An 18004-nucleotide genomic window follows, 5' to 3' on the forward strand; every position below is an offset into this window, starting at 1 on the left:
GATTTACAATACTATAAGTGCAATGAGTGTCTGAAAAGTCAGAGTTTCGCGACTGTAGTTATTCACAGGGAAATTCCGCGTCGCAAAGTAGTCTGTTGCAGAAAGCTCAAGAGCTCTAGAACAATGACATCGGTGACAGGTCGATGACGTCGGCGGGCAGTCGTGGATCGACGCTTAGTCTCTCCCCGTCTCCGTCATCGTAAATTGTAAACCCGCCTTCAGTGATCAGCATGTCATCAGTCATTGTCATAAAAGGGTTCGGTTCTTTCATGATAAGACTGCTGTCATTGCCGAAATAATAGACGTCGGCTGCTGCCATGCCTACTCACCCTGGACTGATTGAAATATCAGGCTGTGAGGAACGGTGCCCACTACCAAGACCGGAGCCGATGTAAGACAATACCAGGCGTTCCGTCAACCGCTGTAAGATGTTGTGCTTGCTTTACTCAATTTCGAATTATCAACTCAACTTGGTTAAGATGCAATTGCGCAACTGGTATCATATCTGATAGGGTGCTCGATTGAGCCTAATGAATTTAATGTCATTTGCAATGCGACCTTAGTCCTCCCTCTATGGTCCCGTTATTGTCTAAAGCCTCCTCCGGTCAAGCTCAGCCCTTTCTCTCTCACCTGACGTACTCCAAATGAAGCTCTCATAAGATCGCGCATGGCACATTATCCTTGGCACAAACTTCATCTGAAGAACCAAAGCCTCGCGATGGATACCACAACGGCTCCGATTTGTTCAGCCACAGGCAATGCAACCTCCAACTCATCCCATCTCCGCAAACCATCTCGCTCCAAATGTCGACGCCGCCCAGATCCTATTGGTCTACCCCGCCCATCGACACCGAAGCCAAGACAGAAAGCTACCCCAAACGGCATAGAGAAATGGGTACACCGGACGAGGGGAGGCCAACACACGGCTCCGATTCGGCCTCGACATGTGCCGCCGAGCTCCGGCGACCCGCCATTTGCCCGTTTCTACCGGTGGTCGTCCCGTCTTTCCTCTGGAATCCTGCTGACCCCCGCATGCATACCGTCAACCCAATTAGAGGATCCGAGTTGCATATGGTGTGATGTCGCGCAAACTTTCGCCTTTTTCACGGCCCGCACGGTGGTGGTGTGGTGATCGATATCGGAAGGGCGTATAAGACGTGTCCAAGACCCCTCTTCGACCCCGCGATAGAAAGTGTCCAAGTGTCGAAGTCGCAGTAAACAAACTTCCTTCTTCAGCGCCAGAAGACATTCAGAAATGGCACCATCCGCAACAGAGACAGCTGCCGCCAAGCAGATCGAGGATCTCAAGGAGAAAGACCCCCCAGCGAAGGAACAAGTCAAGGAGGCAGTATACGCAGACGACTTTCCGCCCCTGGATGAGAAGCTCCCAGAAGTACGGATAGGCCACAAGGAACCTCTCAAGGCGACGGGGGTTCTCGACCAGTTCGAGCATTTCGAAGTGACGCCCGTCATCGGCCGCGAGTACCCGACTCTCGATCTCAAAGAGCTGCTGCGTGCGCCCAACTCTGATGAACTCCTTCGTGACCTAGCAATCACCAGTGAGCCGGGCCTTCACCGACATACTCATCTCCCATACTGACACAAGTACCACAGTCTCGCAGCGCGGTGTCGTATTCTTCCGCAAGCAAGACAACATCGACAACGACCTCCAAAAGGAACTCGTCCAACGTCTCGGCGAGCTATCCGGGAAGCCCTCGACTTCGAAGCTCCACATCCACCCCGTCAACAATGCCGGCCGCGGCGACACCAATGATGATGAGATCAGCGTCATCTCGTCGGTGCAGGCCAAGCGGCTGGGCATACACCGCTTCCTAAACTACACCAAGAAGCAGACGCAGAGGTCACAGTGGCATTCCGATATCACGTTTGAGCCCGTGCCGAGTGACTATGCGCTTCTTCGTCTAACACAGCTGCCCAAGACGGGAGGAGGTGAGCACTTTCGAGCTTTCGCCGCCAACTTTGGTGTACACTTGTACTGACCAAACATAGACACGCTCTGGGCCTCGGGCTATGAAGTATACGACCGAATATCGAAGCCGCTCCAAAAGTTCTTCGACGGCATGACAGCCACGTACGCCCAACCAGGTTTCAACGCAACCGCAGAGAAAAACGGCTTCAAACTCTACTCGGAACCGCGCGGCGCGCCCGAAAACGTGGGCGAGCTCCTGGAGGCCATCCACCCGGTAATCCGCACGAATCCGGTGACGGGCTGGAAGAGCGTCTTCGCCGTCGGCCTCCACGTCCAAAAGATCAACGGCCTGTCGGACGAGGAGTCGAAGCACTTCCTCGACTGGTTCGTGCAGCTCATCATCGAGAACCACGACCTGCAGGTGCGGCACCGCTGGCAGAACCCCAACGACGTCGCCATCTGGGACAACCGCTCGGCCTACCACGCCGCGACGCCGGACTACATCGTGGATGACCTCGGGGAGAGACAAGGGTCTCGTGCCGTGAGTCTCGGGGAGAGGCCGTACTTTGACCCCCAGAGTCAAAGCAGACGGGAGGCCCTGCGTGCCGAAGCTATTGCCGCTTTGAAGGCGGATTACAGCTCATGAAGATTGTTTGTTTCCGGAACCAAACGACCTGTTTCTCTGGATGGTCGTGCTCTTGAGCTTTGGTATGACAACTAAACGATGATGGACTCATTTTCCTACACGGGAAGAGGTTACCGTAGCAGTCAAAACAATGATTTTCCCCAGAAAAGAGGAAGAGGCGGTTTCACTCTGCCCTATCGTGGCTCGGGAGTTGCTCCCGAGCATCTTTCAGCTGTGCCTGTATCAAGTAGACTTAATCCCCACTTAGGGGTTGAGGCATAGATCAGACGAGGTCGCCAACAGTGGCCCAGCACGAGACTTCTGATACTGGACCCTCCCATCGGTTCTCTTTAGAGTTCAGAGCCAATCTCGAGACCGTCGCATCTGCCGGTCAGACATGGCACGGGCGTTGCATCCAGACCCTGAGAATGGTCGGCCAGATGATCTTCCTTCTTCTGTTCTTCTCTGCATAGAATGACCGGTTTCCTGTCGACTAGTCAGTCGGCAAAGGCCCCGACGCATAGGCGCTGCTGACTGTCGCAGCCGTCCCCGTCCTAATACCCTCCAAGCTTAACTCGGCCGGCTGGCTAGGCATCGAATCATTTTGCCGTTCGGCAACGCGTGGATCATACGCAGACCTTGAGTCAAGTGGTTCAGACGGGCGATCCAGACTTCTTGCGACGTAGGCTTGACGCCAGACGCGCGCGTTTCAACGGACCTCTGAGGGTCTTTGGTACGTTCTTCGAGTCATCGCTATGGGCATTTCTTCTTTGTCGTTAGATGGGAGGTGCCGTTTGGCATTGGTCCGGCGGCCACGTTGAAGCTTTGAGCGGTACTATACGAGGTGGTATTGGCGCCTTGACGAGAGGTTTTGTTCTGCTCGGGTCGTTTCTCGTTTCTGCACCATTGTGGAATAGGAAGAGGTCAAAGTCCGTCTCCCATCGAAGCCGGGCACTTTTCCCAGATGGCGATTTGTTCTTGCAACAGTCCTTGTGTTGGAGGGAGACGTCGGCTAGCGTCAAGCGAATCTATGGGTAGTAGATTCCGTTTCCATCCACAAAATTCTGAGGACGTCGTAGAAGAGTGGCTGAATGGGCTTGTCTCCTCCTCCACAGCCACGGTTGCTAGGCGGCAGTGACCCCGTGACAGCAGCCAGCAGCACGTAAGCGGTTCATCAATTCCCTGCGGCTGGCGTGTGAGAGATGGTTTGGGACAGATGAGCACCGATCCCCTGGCGGTCCCTCCGTGAGCCAGTCTTAGTCGGCAGAACCGACATGGGTGAGGGTTGTGAGTCGTGACTGTTCACTAGTCTGTCACTAACAGCATTCAATGGCAACCAACGTTGGGCGAGTTTTACCGAGCAGAAAGCCGCGAGAGTTTTGGGAGACATGTTAGCTAGACGCCTTGGATGGCACCGTATCCGGACGCTCACGCACCTCCATTAACTGCATTAGTCTACATGATAGAGAATTAAGCTCGCAGAGACGCGTCGATGAGACGGCGTTGTCTGTGTGGAAGTCGCAATGGCAGGACTCAGCCAAGCGTAGCGGCAACTGTAAATCGTGCAGCTAGCAGCAATAAGGTAAGCCAAGGTGTGAAGCAGAATACGAGGCGGAAAGTTTCAGTGGGCAATCTTCATGTCGCTTGTGCCGTGAGTTACCTTATTCGGAAGCTTATTGGAAATGAGGACCGAAAGAGGAAAAGATGAAGAGATGAGAATTGAAGAGGCAAACTGAGGGAGAAGAGAGAAAATGAAGATGTGAACATTAGTTAGCAACTGTGGCTCTCGTGAGTGATCATCTGCTCCTTCCATTGTGATTAAGATAAGGCAGGTACAAGGTACGAATACGGTACGTAGTACGTACGGTGCTTACCAAATCACCCACTGAGCTGAGGCCATCGCTGCGTTATTTTTGGTCGGTGGGTTGCTGCAATCCTCCCGAACCGACCTGCAGAGCCCCAGGAAGGGGAGAATGCATACAGGTACAGCCCACCTATCCGTAGTTCAAAAGCGTGAGTGAGCACCCCGCCCGGAGCCTCGTCCGCGTCGGTCGCTTAGCTTCAGGGGCATCGCAGCCAGATGCGTCCCGAGACAGCCCAAAGAAGGGGGGGAGACCCCTGGTTGCACAGTGTCTCGCCTGTCGCCTGTCTTTTCTTCAGGTAAATTCGGCAGTGTCTCACCTCTGGCTGGCAAGGTCCTCCCTCACCCTTCACCTTGAACTCACTCACTCATCGGGGGCCCCCTCACTCAAGCACTCGTTACTCACTCGCTCGCTCATCTGACCTGAAATCCACACACTCACTCTCTCACTCATTAACCTCCACCATTCACTGTATTTTCCGTCCCTTCGCCTGATATTGGCACGAACACACACTTTCTCATCGGCACCATCCACGTCCTCTTGCTTGACCTGTGCCCGTCTCACTGCGGCTCAAAGTCTAATGTATTTCAGGCCTGCCAGACGACCCGAGCGTAACAGTAGAGCCCAAGACAGGTAGGGCAGACAAGATCAACTGAACCGACGACTCTATATACCCTCCTCTTCGATGCCTCCCCCATGTCGGACCCTGTGGATCGCAAGCCGGAGCTGAAACGCTCTCACCACGCAAGGCCATTATCACCCTTAGGCCCATCTCAAAAAATGGTCCGAGAGGCACACTCTCCTACAGAGAGGCCGCTCCTGGCCGGCCGAGTGGTCTCATACCTGCCCTCCGTAACTTTTCTCTACAGCCTTTACACCTACTGTCTGGCTCGAATACCGTAACTCTGCTGATCTGGTCTTGGCTTCGACCCAAATGCCTGGGAAACTATCTTCACTGTCTTTCCTAGGATGGACCTCGCCAAAGACGACAACAAAGTTGTTGTCGTTGCCGCCCGTCTGACGCGTCCCAACTTCATGGCCCGTCGGTGAGAATATCTAGTCTTTCCGGTCTACGAACTAGTCCTTTATGAATCATCGGCGTTGCTTGAGTTTGTCCGCAATTGGGAAGAAAATGAGAAAATACTGGTGTATCCGTGCGATCACCTCGGCACATATACCCGCCCAACAACTCTCGGCGATGCTCATACTCAGTCCTCCAATATGGGGAGGGCGAGAACATCCTCCAGGCCTCCTCATCAGTCACCACTTCACTCAACGCACCAATCGCTCGCATCAATACAGACTAGTCCAGACTGAAAGATCTGCTGCCCTCATCAATGATCACGGCCCGGACATGGCACCACGACCACAAACATGTAACCAAACCGGCACCCATCATTACAACCCCCCTGCCAAACATCCTTGAGAGAAGTGGCCAGTGACCAGTCATCATACACAAAATCTCCGTGCCCTGGTGTGCTCTCTCCACCGTCCGGCGCCTGCAACCACTTCAGCCGCGGCCATATTGGTTCATGGGCCGGCTATCCAAATCCAACCAATGCTCTGTCCCTCTTCCACCCCCGTCCAGCGGGACACTCTCCCGTAAATCTGGGGCTGCCGGCGGCTTCCAAGGCCGCAGAGACCAGAATGCGGCCACCAACGGGGAGTGCTCTCACAGTGAGAGAAAGAAAGTACATGGGTTCCTGCGTCTGTCGCCCGTCACAGATTCTGATCCACTCCTCCACCCCTGGTTCATCAACCCCTGGCCCGGTGCGCGGCCACATCGCGGCCACTTCTTGTCTCCCACTCTGTCTGTCTCTCTCCTCTCTCCCCGGCCCCCTTCACTCTCAGTCTGCCTCGTCTCCTCCATGGGGCCTGGTCGAGATCAACAGGGGCTGTTTGGTGTTGGTGGTTGGATGGCCCTGCTGGTATAAGGTTGAGTGACCCGCCATTTCGTCTCCCCCCTTGAGACATTTCGATCGTTTCTTTTGTCGTCTTTTGGATCTCAGCATCTCTTCTTGATATCGACATTAGCAATGACGAGCTAGATCTCGCATTGGTCGACGGGTTATCTCCAAGTGCGAGCCACCGGTGGCGTACGAATCGATATCACAGCAATAATCCAACATCTTACCTCGAAACATCAACGTCTTTCACTCAATCTCTCTCAGCTCATACAAACAACTCATCAAACGCCGCTCAGAACCGCTCTTCACCAACTCAACCAACAATGTACTCATAAATAAACACATCTCGCATCAAATCCAGCCCCTACGGCAAACCGCTCCTGAACGCAAATATGCCGCCCCGGGCCACCGGCAACCTCCCCTCCCTGGTTGACCGCTCCATCATCCCTTATGTCTCCAACTCAGCCTCTACCTCTGCCTCAGCAGCAGCAGCAGCGACAACAACCATAGCAGCAAACACCACGATCCCGCCCTGGCTCATCCTCCCGAGACCCGACCCAAACGAGTGGAATGGCGCCTCCGTCGTGCCCGTGGCCGTCCTCTCGGCCGTTGTGGCCACCGCTTTTGTTGCTATGCGCTTCTACACCCGCGCCAGGATCCTGCGCTCCGTCAAGTGGGAAGACTGGACCATCCTTGCCTCTCTCATCTTTGCCATCGCTACCAGTGGAGGCATGATCACTCGTAAGTAGAACTTACTGTCAGTAGAGGAACGAAAACAGAACTAACACCCAACAGAACTCAACTTTGGCCTCGGCCAACATCTCTACTACTCCTACCCCTCCTTCGCCGCCTACATCGAAGCAGGCATATTCACAAATCTCTTCTACTCCGTCAGCCTCACCCTGACCAAGATCTCCATCCTCCTTCTCTACATCCGCATCCTCACCTACGACTCCATCCGTCTCCTCGGCAAGATCCTCCTCGGCGTCGTCGTCCTCTCCCACGCCTGGATCATCGCCAGTATCCTCACCACCTGCGTGCCACTCCACTCCGCCTGGGACTACGACCCTCTTAACCCGCCCGTCTACTGCCACCCCATCTCCGTCTTCTGGGGCAACGCCTGCCTTCACCTGGCCACCGACTTTCTCATCTTCCTCCTACCTCTGCCCGTCATCCACACCATGCGTCTCCCCCGCCGGCAGAAGACAGGGCTATACATCGTCTTCTGCCTCGCGTTTCTCGTCTGCGCAATCTCAATAGTCCGTCTCGTCCGTCTTTTCCACACAGACGAGACCCCCCTTCAAGTAATGGACGTGACCTGGTCCGCCGTCCGCATCGCAAACTTGACCTGCGTCGAGGTCCACGCTGCCATCGTAACAGCCTGCCTCACCACCCTCAAGCCTCTACTTTGCCGCCTCTTCCCCCGCTTCATGGCCTCTGCTACCGGCGGCAACACCACCGGGGGCGGTATCATGTACAGCTCCTACAGCGCCTACGCCGCGGCAGCGGCAGACGCTGCCCGCCGCGAGGAGTGGGAAAAGAACTTTTCCCACGGCGACCCGGAGATGCACTACCAGCGTCCCCTAACCATCGGCACCAAATCGAACCGCCCACGCGTGCAGAGGGACACCTTTGCCAGCCTAGACGACCTTAAGTTCTCCCCCTACGAAGAGGCGACAGAGCATGAGGAGCACATCGACGTGTTGACGGCGATGAAGCCGCCGGCGCGGAGCAGCGTTCGGGGCGACAGCCGAGGCAGCCGCGACGAGTTCCGGCTAGCGGAAGTCGATGCCGGCGCGCCGTTGCGGTGGCCGTCCACGCTCGTAAGGAAGTCGAGGCTTCAGCCGCCGCAGGGCGCAAAGACGCGCGGGTCGATGCTGCGGTACGCTCAGACCGTGCGGTCCATGCGCTTCAGCTCTGCGCCGATGCCCGAGAATCGGATTTAATGAATAACATGTATAACAAGGAAATGGCAAGGCGTTCATGGGGAGTGATGGGGAGGACATTTTGGCAGCGAATACTTTTATGATTCGCCAGCACAACCACAGCCGACCAAGCAACAGAAAACCACTGAGCTGTCCTGCAGTACCAGCTTCACATATTTCAAATGGCGTTGGAACGGTCAAAAGAAACATGCGTGGGAGGGTATCGTGTGTTGTATACCCATTCGGCACAGAGCGCGGCTGTTCATAGTACTACGAATAATGACATTTTCCCAAAGCCATCAATCCACTTCCTTGTTTTGTGACGCCTTTCTTCGCCCGCAATCCTCTCATTGACTGACAATCTAGATTTTTCACTTTGAGGGATGTGTAAGTCAATCATGCACAGTCTCCCAAGACGGGCTGTATCTTGCTCACCTGCTTTTAAATCAAGCCCCCTTCCTCCACAGTCTCATTGGCATGACGACCTTTTCGTCTGCCTCATTTGATTATCCTTGCCGTCTGCTGGCACAGGATCTGAGCATTTTGGGTCTTCTAACAACCATTTGCTTAAGAGATGAGATCGGCCACGTTCATGGGCATCTCATCGATCTGGGTAGAGTAGTACACTATTATCGTAATTAGCATCTTAACGCTTGATAACTTGGAGACAAGTACTCACACTCAATGTCCCGCAGAATGCGCACATCTTCGCTAGTAACAAAGTTGATGGCAACACCCTTACGTCCAAAGCGACCACTGCGACCGATACGGTGGATGTAGTTCTCACGGTTACTCGGCAGGTCGTAGTTGATGACCAAACTGACCTGCTGCACGTCGATACCACGCGCCCACACATCGGTAGAGATGAGCACACGGCTGTTGCCCTGGCGGAAGTCCTGCATAATGCTGTCGCGCTCCTTTTGCGGCATGTCGCCGTGCATACTGCTGACGGTGAAGTTGGCCTCGCGCATCTTGTCCGTCAACCAGTCGACCTTTCTGCGGGTGTTGCAGAAAATAACGGCCTGGGTAATGGTCAGGGTGTCGTAAAGATCGCAAAGGGTATCAAACTTCCAGTCCTCCTTTTCGACGGCGATGAAGTACTGCTTCAATCCTTCGAGTGTCAACTCGTCACGCTTGACCAGGATACGAACGGGATCGGTCATGAACTTGGTCGTCATGTCGAGGACATCGTACGGGAGGGTAGCGCTGACGACGACGACCTGCGTCGCAGGGGGCAGGTATCGGTAGACGTCGTAGATCTGCTCGCGGAAACCGCGGTTGAGAAGCTCGTCGGCCTCGTCGAGAACGAGCATCTTGATGTGGCGTGTACGGAGATGACGGCGACGGATCATATCGGCGACACGGCCAGGGGTGCCGGAAACAATGTGCTGGCCGTAGTCGAGCTTGCGGATATCCTCGCCCACGTTGGTGCCACCGATGCAGGCGTGGCACTGGACGTTCATGTAGTCGCCGAGAGCCATGACGACAGACTGAATCTGGGTCGCGAGTTCGCGCGTCGGAGATAGGACGAGGGCCTGGGTCTCGCGCACCGCCGTGTCGATAACCTGGAGCATGCTGATCGAGAAGGTGGCCGTCTTACCCGTACCGGACTGAGCCTGGGCGATGGTGTCGCGACCCTTGCAGACCTGGACAATGGCGCGGGACTGCACGGCCGAGGGGGATTCGTAGCCATAAGCGTAGATGCCGCGGAGGAGGTTCTCTGGGGACGGGATGTCAGTAAGCGCCATTTCCATGGCATCAAGTGCAGTGATAATACTGGGCAGCCTTACCCTTGAGGGACATGGACTCAAAGGTCGGGTGGACCGTCACTTCCTTGGAGGTCGAAAACTCCATCCTCTCCTCCGCCTTGCGATCAATTCCGCTTCCTTCCGCCATGATGATGGTTTAATTCGGTGGTGTGGCGAGTGATGGTGCTGCTTAGACAATGTGTCGCGATGATGTGTGTGGTGGTGGTGGTGGATTTGCAGGCGGACGATGCAAGCAGGTCGATGGAAATTTTAGAGGGGCGCGCTGAAGCTTCTACAGCGCGACTGCGTGTCAGTGGCCACTGCCTGTATCTAGCGCTGAAAGCATGTCTTCCTTCCACTGCAAAGGCCGGGACGGAAAATCACATCCGCCGACACTGTGAGAATCTTACTGGTCTTTCCACAGGGTATCAATTGTTCCACAGTGTGCTGAGTGCCCCGAGCAGCTTGCCATCGCAAAAAAACCCAAAGCTAACGCGACCTTATTCGGTGGACCGCTCACCAGCAAACGTGCGTCCAGAAAGGCTGCGATATCGATTTTTCTAGAGCCTCGTCCTCTCAGCCTCTACCCTGACCCCGAAATCGGCTACAGTCTAGCCCAGCTCAGCATCCTTCCCCCCTTGGATTTTCATCGCGCGCGACGGCGGCGAACGACGACACAATGGGCGTAATCGAAGAGCAGCGCTACCTCCACGAGGACCTCGAGCGCCTCGAGCAGGGCATTGCAGACCGCATCAGCGAAGAACCAAAACACATCCGCGACCGCCTGAACCGCGACCACGAAATCGGCCAGCTCCTCGACCAGATCCAATCCCAGTCCGTCAAGCTCCTCGACATCTACCGCGACGTCGACGGCTCGCGCAGCCGCGAGATCCAGACCATCGGCACCGGCGACCCCTTTGACGAGTTCTACAGCCAGCTCAAGACGGCGCGCGAGCACCACGCCAAATACCCAAACGAACAGGCCGAGAACTCGGAGGTGCGATACCGCGTTAAGAAGCCCGACGACGGCGACGTCATGCCCTACATTGTCGACCGCCTGTTTACCGGCGAGGAAGGCTTCGGCCGCTTCTTTGACCTGCACACCTCCCACGAGGCCTATCTCAACCTTCCCAACGTGAAGCGCCTGTCGTACCTGCAGTACCTCGAGGTCTTTGACAACTTCACGCCCGGGTACGGCGGCCTGAAGCGCGGCGACAAGCTGACGGATCAGTACTTCAAATACGTCGGCGAGCTGGCGTCGTACCTCGAGTCCTTTATGCGTCGCACGCGGCCGCTCGAGAACCTCGACAAGGTGTTTCTGGGATTCGATGGCGACTTTGAGGCGGCGTGGGAAAAGGATGAGGTCCCGGGCTGGCAAAAGGAGACGAGTGGCGGCGGCGCGAATGGTACCGCACGGGAGACCAGTTCAGCAGATGCCATCTGGTGCGACGACTGCGAAAAGGAGTTCAAGAACGAAAACGTCTACAAGTCACACATGACGGGCAGGAAGCACATCAAGGCCGCCGAAGCGAGGAAAGCGCGCCGCGAGGAAGAAGGGGAGGAAGAAACTATCGGCAGCAGCACGAACAAAGTATCAGCAACGAGGCTGAAGGAACGGGCCATCGCGGAGCGCGAGTACCGCGTTAAACGCCTCGCGGCAGCAATGAGCACGGAGCGCGGCGACACGCGCGTGAACGTCGAGCGCAGACAGGGCATGACGGAGCGCGAGCGCCAGCAGGAACTGGAAAACATAATGAACCTGTCGTACTCGGCGCCCGGCAGCGGCGTAGCGCACCACAACGGCGGCGGCGCGGACGGCGAAGACGACGACGAGGACGGTGAGGACGGCGAGGAGAAGATTTACAACCCGCTCAAACTGCCGCTCGCGTGGGACGGCAAGCCGATTCCCTTTTGGCTGTACCGTCTGCACGGGCTGGGCGTCGAGTTCCCCTGCGAGATTTGCGGCAACTTTGTCTACATGGGTCGGCGGGCGTTTGACAAGCACTTCAATGAGGCGCGGCACGTTCACGGGTTGCGGTGTCTCGGTATTACGAATACCAGTCTGTTCCGTGACATCACGAGCATCGAGGAGGCGGTGAACCTGTGGGACAAGATCCAGCGGGAGGCCAAGAAGACCAAGGTCGACGAGGGGAGCGTGGTGCAGATGGAGGACGCCGAGGGAAATGTCATGCCTGAGAAGGTGTACTACGATTTGCAGAAGCAGGGTCTTTTATAAATATGGGGTCTCTGAAGAAGGAAGTAAAAGGGGCAAAGGAGATCAGATGGTCCGGCGTGGTGTACAAGTATTTCAAAGGACATGGAGACGCGTTGATGCCAAGACGCGCTACGGAGGTTGTAAATTGTAGAAATCAAAAAGACTTACATCGAGGTTTACTTGGATGGGGGATAATCGTATTGCGGTGATGACAGTCATAGAAATGATATCTTTGAGGAACCTCATGAACCACGATTCTTGATGGCGGCCTGAGCCTTGGTTTGGCAAACTCTTCGAGACAAGTGCGCAACAAACGTGGATATACATCCAAATACCCCCAATATCAGCGGAACTAGAGACTTGCTTGCTAAAGACGGTTGTATTCATTGACTTGGAACTTGCACAATCTGCATGTCATGGTATGCTAAACATCATCTTCAGACCTCACGCCAGAAGCTACCGTACAGGCAATGCTATGCTTGCAGCGCTTGACCTATCCTCCCAAAACGGCCTTTGCGGACCTATCTACTGAGCTAAAGATCAAGGATTGTGGAACAGATTTGATCAGCAGAGAATCACTGATGCAAGCGGAGGATGTGTATGTGGTTTCAAAGTGAGCCATCCTTGGAGGCCACTGTATATATGGGTTGTTAGTCTATGTGGTATGGCCGATTCTAAGGCATCTATCTCTTTGTACAGTACCGCCTGGGTGGTTTCTTTTCATCGCTCCGAAAACATTCGCTTTCCCCTAGTTGCCCCGTGTAACTTTTCTGTCTTCCCTTTGCGATCTTTTTTCCATGTTGACCGTGTGACCCAAATCCCTGAGTAATTCCGTTCAGGCGATATCCAAATGCCGTTGCTGAAAATGACAAAAAACCCCGCCTGTAGTATCCAGGTGTCCCAAATACACAAAGGAAATGGAGCTCAATGGCTTCCGCCGCTTTTCATCCTCATTAAGTTCTGTCCTGTAATTCTTCCCCTGATGTAATGCTGGTGTCCGTTTGCCGGTACACGAAAAAACAAAATCGTTGTGCATCCCTTGTGGGAATGTCTTTCATTCGTCTCCAATAATCGTGGATGATCGTCGAGGATCTTAGAATCTAGTCCTCGAAGAGACCAGACATCTCCTCGAGAAGCTGGTCGGCGGTAGGGCGCTCGGCGGCGTCCATGCGCATGATGCGGTTGATAAAATGAGAAGCGGTGCGGAAGTCGAGAGGCTCAACCTTGCGACCAACAGTCAGTGCCTTGGCAGCCATAGCCTTACCGGGACGCGCCCGCTCGAGGTAGGTTTCGGGAATGGCACCGAAGCGTCGAGACTGTTGGCGAAGGACCTCAAAAATGTAGCTACGGTCGTGATAGCGAGCGTTGGTAGGGCGGAAGGGGTTGTAGTCGCCACCGTGGAGGAGAGCGATCATCATGGAGCCAAAGGCCCAGATATCGCTGGCAGTTCCCCAGGGAACCTCCATGAGCACTTCAGGGCTGGTCCAAATGGGAGCGCCGATGAGGAAACCCTTGGTGGCGACGTCAGAGTCAACGGAGTAGGAAGCCCCCAGGTCACCGATCTGAACGTCAGAGAATCGAAGATCGGGGTCGGCTTCATAAGCCGAGGCGTAGTTGACGAGAATGTTGTCCGGCTTGATATCGGTGTGAACGTAACCATCCTTGTGGAGGGTGGAGAGGCCGCGAAGAACAGCGCGGGCAACGAAGCGAATCTCGCGGTTGGTCAAGGGCTTCTTGATGGTAGCGTTCAAAAGATGGTCGTCCATGTGCTGGAGCACAATCATCGGGGCATCTTGCTGGATCTCGTCGATAACGGGGCGGAGGAAAGGGTTGCCCTGGAACTTGCGGAGGACGTTGTGCTCGTTTTGGGCTCCGGAGATGCCCTGAACACCCTTGACGATGGACTTGTTGCCCATGGGGTTACTGTTAATGCTGTTAGTATAATGCTTCTCTCTGAACGATGCTTGATTATAGTAAGCTTACGTTGCGATCCAAACGCCCTCACGGATCTTCTTCTGGATGGTGTATCGGCTGGCGTTGCCGAGCAGGATCTGGCCGATCTCGAGGGACGGGGTCCCGAAGGCGGAAGTGAGACCTCTGGGGATCATTGTGTTGGTGTGTGTGCGTGTGTGGATTGAGAGAATGAATCTCTGTCCAAAAGTTGCTGCGATAAGATAGTCTTCGGCGGGTTCAAGTCGTCGAAGTTGACTTCTTTATGTGACAGCTTGCAGAGGCTGTCGAAGAAGAACCAGGTCGATAATGGTCATTAGGTGATATATGCCCGATCGAAGGTTGTGGAGAAAGCGTCTAGCACGAGATTCCAGTCATCAGGGTGGAATTCTTGTCTAGACAAAAGCCGGTTGAAGTGTCTAAGATGGGCGTAATCGATGGTCTCGAATCGATGTCGAAGTAGGTCGAGTTGGTTGTCGGAGTGAGAGTGACAGAATCGAGGCAAGCTGAGTCGGAGGAGCAACGCTTCTTTAACGGGCAGTCGGGCACTTTCAGGCGGTACCTTGGAATAAAAAGCCAAGACAACCACCTCAAGGGCAAGCCGCAGACCGCAGGGCAGGGGGCGTGGCGTGGCGTGGGAGGAAGTGGGTGGTGTGTGATGGAAGTGGTGGGGGCGTGTTGATGTGAGAAGACCGGGACCCCCACCACTCTGCATACACAGTACATAAAGGTGAGGTATCACCACTCCCCCCCCTAAGAAGCAAGCTTATTAGCAGCAACTGGCACTTCTACTTCCGACTCTCTCACTGGTAACCTGTGTGCCTGTCACTGTCACACTGTTCCTCTCTCGTTCTCTGTCGTCTTTCTCGGTGTGTGTGTGTGTGTGTGGCACACGGATCACCCAAGTCCCTTCAGCGGCTTTCTCCCAAACCGTTCCAGTGAGTGGAAGGGAAGCAAAGACGAAAAGAGTCCAGACTTCTGATTGCAGCGGGATGTGCGAGCCGGACTTGGCAGCGAGCAGCAGGGGTGGGAAGGTACGTACTGATATTCGTGTTCACTATTCGAACACAGTATTTTAAGTAGAGATTCATCTCAGATGGTGTTTGACAAGACGAGACGAGGGACAGTCTCGCGGGAAATAGAAAAGATACGTCTCTCTCTATAGTCTTGAGTCTTGACTCCTCTCGCTCAGATCACACACAGACAGACGGACAGGTGAATGTGCCGGCTGGGCATCGAGAGCCTCGAGGGCTGGAAATAGGACTTTAGCAGCTGCCACCATCTCACCACGCTCACCTTACTTCGAACTCTTACTATTCGTAACAAAGCTAGCTATGCGTGCCACGGGTCGAGCGCGGCGGCGGTGAGGCAAATGAGTTCGCTCCAACTCTTCCTAGTTTCAACTTTCAGTGAGCCAGGGGGGAGCAGTCACCCGGGTCCAGAATAATCACGGCACCTCCACCCACCATTTCATGGAAGGAAAAAAAGATTTTTCTTAGTGCGACGGCACACTCACCTTATCCGCCTGCCGCCTGCTTCATCCACCCCCACGGGTCGTCTCCTCTCCTAGGGTAAACGTGCATGGTTGAGGGGGGCCGGACTGTGTACCTACTGAATGCTGGTGGAGGGTGGCCTATCGGTCTGTCGGTCTGTCGGTCTATCGCCATAGAACGTGCAGCGGCCGTGGACAGTAGACTGCGGTCTAGATCACTCCTGGTGCTAAGTCGTTCCCTCTCGGCGCGTCGACAGCTTCTAGATAGACAAAACGATGCCTAGTCCCAAGCTGTTCTGTGCCCAGCAATCGACAGAGACCAACAGAGACTGAGGGTAACCCAGGAGGGAAGGTCATCTGCGTGCAGCTTCTGGATCGCAGGTCTAGGACAGGGAATTTTTGGCGTCTCGAACAGCGATGGTGACAATCCTTCTCCAGCCAGATCCAGTGTGCTCCATGATTGACCTTGGAACCCTTGGCCTAAGGTAGGGATCGGCAAGGATGGACCGTATTTGGAGGCGCTCCCAAATCCCATTATAGGGGTCCCCTCCTCCGGCCCAGGTACGCGCCCACACCCCTCTACGTAGTAGGTTGCGAGTGCTGACTGGCCCAAGCTGGCTTTCTTTGCAATCCACAAGGACACCCTCAGTGACCATCGGTGTGTCCAGGTGGTGAATTGGTTGGCTGGCATGTCGCTGCCACCGAAGGGCCGGACATGTGTCTGCATCCGTTGCCTGCCTGCCCAGGTGGCCTGGTGGTATTCCAGCATGACCAGACGTCTTCGGCGCACGCGGAGCTTAGAGAGCATCCGGCCTCTATTGTCACACAACTGCAGGTAATTGCCCGTTCGAAGGGTGGTGTGCTTGTCTGGTGCTTCCTTTGCTGCCGCGTCGTCTCTGAATCAATCGGGTTCGGCTATCAACTGCCACGATGGTGTGCTGCAGTGCTGCACACCAACTGCAGGCTGACTGCCTTAACGGTGCGAATAGGCGGGTGATCTGAAGTGTCAGAGGGTGGGTTGTTGACTGATTAACTTCCAAAGTTGGAGATGAGGTGTGGGTAGCAAGCCGCACACCGCACGCCGTAACCCGTATTCCACTACCCAAGCCATCCCAACGCCTCCAACGCCGTGGTCGGCAGGCCTAAAGCCGTAAAGCCGCAAGCGTTACGCCAGTCAGTTGAGGAAGCTGATGGCTTTCTGGCCGTACAGTCGACGGGCTTTTGCCAGGGAAACAAGCTGACGAGTGTTGTTTGGTGGCTGTTTGTTCGGCTCTCATAGCTTCGAAGCAGTGAGCCTGCTAGCTTGGATGCTTCAATGCTTGGATGCTTCAATGCTTGGCTGCAGCTGTGGTCTACACTCGCGCATGCATTACTCACACAGAAGGCCTGCTCGCTCGCAGCAGCGGAGCACAAGGGGGAGGAAGCTTTGTCATGTCTCGGAAACTCGGTCAAGACTCTCGAAGGCACAGTCGAAAACGTGGGGTGCGAGGAATGGCACTGGTGATCCAGCATACTGTGTGACTGTGTATTACTGCTGCTCGCTCCCGAGTCGGAAATAGGCGAACGTGGCAGACCTCATCGGATCAGCGAGAGCAGAGGGACCAGCGTCAACCCACGCGTGCCACGGGCATTGTGTGCCAATCGAAGACGCCAATTGATGGGCATTCTGTGGATTTGTGACGGCGGATGCGGATTGAGCGGCGATTATGTCTCGAGTCGTAGGGCAGGAGGCGAACTGATGTGCGCTGGGAACGACTGAACAGGACACTCCGTACGTAGTTTGTCTCCGTACGGCTCTAGTGCCAGCTCCAGTGCTTCATTCCGTGTATCTGGAAGCCTCCATCGGTGCCTTTTGGTTTTTTGTTGAAGCAGGGAATCTTTGCTCGGGCATCCGGGGTGCGTGGCTCCTTGACCTCTGGAGCTGCACAACTGCAGCCGACAGTCGCAGGTTGGTCAATCAACTGCTCGATTTCTCTTCTGTCGCACAGGCTGTGTCACTGCACTGAAGCAGCTCTTGGGTATGGCCGAGTGTTGTGCGAGGTACTGATTGGCACAGCCAACGAGGTTCTGATGGATACGTGAGTACCTGAAATCCACAGTATACGAATGTGGCTCGGTAATCAACCTAGGATGCGTCACTCTTCGTAATGGCAGGTGATCTATGCTCTTGTCAGCATCAGTGAGATCTCGTGCCCTCGATTCGTCTCGATTCCCATTTCATTTGAACACCTTGGCAATCTGAGAAAGCATTTGGTCTCTCGAGTGACACTTGGTAGCCAGGCGTGCCCAGGCAGAAGATAGGTGGTTCTGTGAGTAAGAACAAGTAAATAGCGGCATGAAGGGGGTTTAC

The 18004-nt window shown here is 54.9% G+C and overlaps 7 protein-coding genes across 7 annotated transcripts; 4 read left to right on the plus strand and 3 right to left on the minus strand.

The window, feature by feature from the left end:
• Positions 1-718: 718 nt before the first annotated feature.
• Positions 719-1132, plus strand: CPAR01_07769 (uncharacterized protein; the record flags this gene model as incomplete). Its single annotated transcript, XM_060492038.1, has 1 exon — positions 719-1132. The coding sequence occupies one exon, from the start codon at positions 719-721 to the stop codon at positions 1130-1132; it is 414 nt and encodes a 137-aa protein (XP_060348408.1).
• Positions 1133-1255: 123 nt separating this feature from the next.
• On the plus strand, positions 1256-2576 carry CPAR01_07770 (TfdA family Taurine catabolism dioxygenase TauD; the record flags this gene model as incomplete). The annotated part of the gene is made up of 3 exons (XM_060492039.1): positions 1256-1559; positions 1615-1950; positions 2011-2576. 3 exons carry the CDS (start codon positions 1256-1258, stop codon positions 2574-2576), a joined length of 1206 nt encoding a protein of 401 aa, XP_060348409.1.
• A 4140-nt stretch (positions 2577-6716) lies between these two features.
• CPAR01_07771 (uncharacterized protein) lies at positions 6717-8270 on the plus strand (the record flags this gene model as incomplete). The annotated part of the gene is made up of 2 exons (XM_060492040.1): positions 6717-7065; positions 7120-8270. The coding sequence occupies 2 exons, from the start codon at positions 6717-6719 to the stop codon at positions 8268-8270; spliced, it is 1500 nt and encodes a 499-aa protein (XP_060348410.1).
• A 546-nt stretch (positions 8271-8816) lies between these two features.
• Positions 8817-10145, minus strand: CPAR01_07772 (ATP-dependent RNA helicase FAL1; the record flags this gene model as incomplete). Its single annotated transcript, XM_060492041.1, has 3 exons — positions 8817-8875; positions 8929-9969; positions 10040-10145. The coding sequence occupies 3 exons, from the start codon at positions 10143-10145 to the stop codon at positions 8817-8819; spliced, it is 1206 nt and encodes a 401-aa protein (XP_060348411.1).
• A 531-nt stretch (positions 10146-10676) lies between these two features.
• CPAR01_07773 (splicing factor 3a) lies at positions 10677-12233 on the plus strand (the record flags this gene model as incomplete). Its single annotated transcript, XM_060492042.1, has 1 exon — positions 10677-12233. One exon carries the CDS (start codon positions 10677-10679, stop codon positions 12231-12233), a length of 1557 nt encoding a protein of 518 aa, XP_060348412.1.
• A 1079-nt stretch (positions 12234-13312) lies between these two features.
• On the minus strand, positions 13313-14320 carry CPAR01_07774 (serine/threonine protein kinase; the record flags this gene model as incomplete). Its single annotated transcript, XM_060492043.1, has 2 exons — positions 13313-14135; positions 14196-14320. 2 exons carry the CDS (start codon positions 14318-14320, stop codon positions 13313-13315), a joined length of 948 nt encoding a protein of 315 aa, XP_060348413.1.
• A 2432-nt stretch (positions 14321-16752) lies between these two features.
• CPAR01_07775 (uncharacterized protein) lies at positions 16753-17411 on the minus strand (the record flags this gene model as incomplete). The annotated part of the gene is made up of 2 exons (XM_060492044.1): positions 16753-17175; positions 17271-17411. Coding segments are annotated over 2 exons (564 nt in total), but the record flags the coding sequence as incomplete, so codon positions are not given.
• Positions 17412-18004: the final 593 nt, after the last annotated feature.

This window comes from Colletotrichum paranaense (genome assembly GCF_030867605.1).
Source record: "Colletotrichum paranaense strain IMI 384185 chromosome Unknown Scaffold_6.1, whole genome shotgun sequence".
Taxonomy (NCBI): Eukaryota; Fungi; Ascomycota; class Sordariomycetes; order Glomerellales; family Glomerellaceae; genus Colletotrichum; species Colletotrichum paranaense.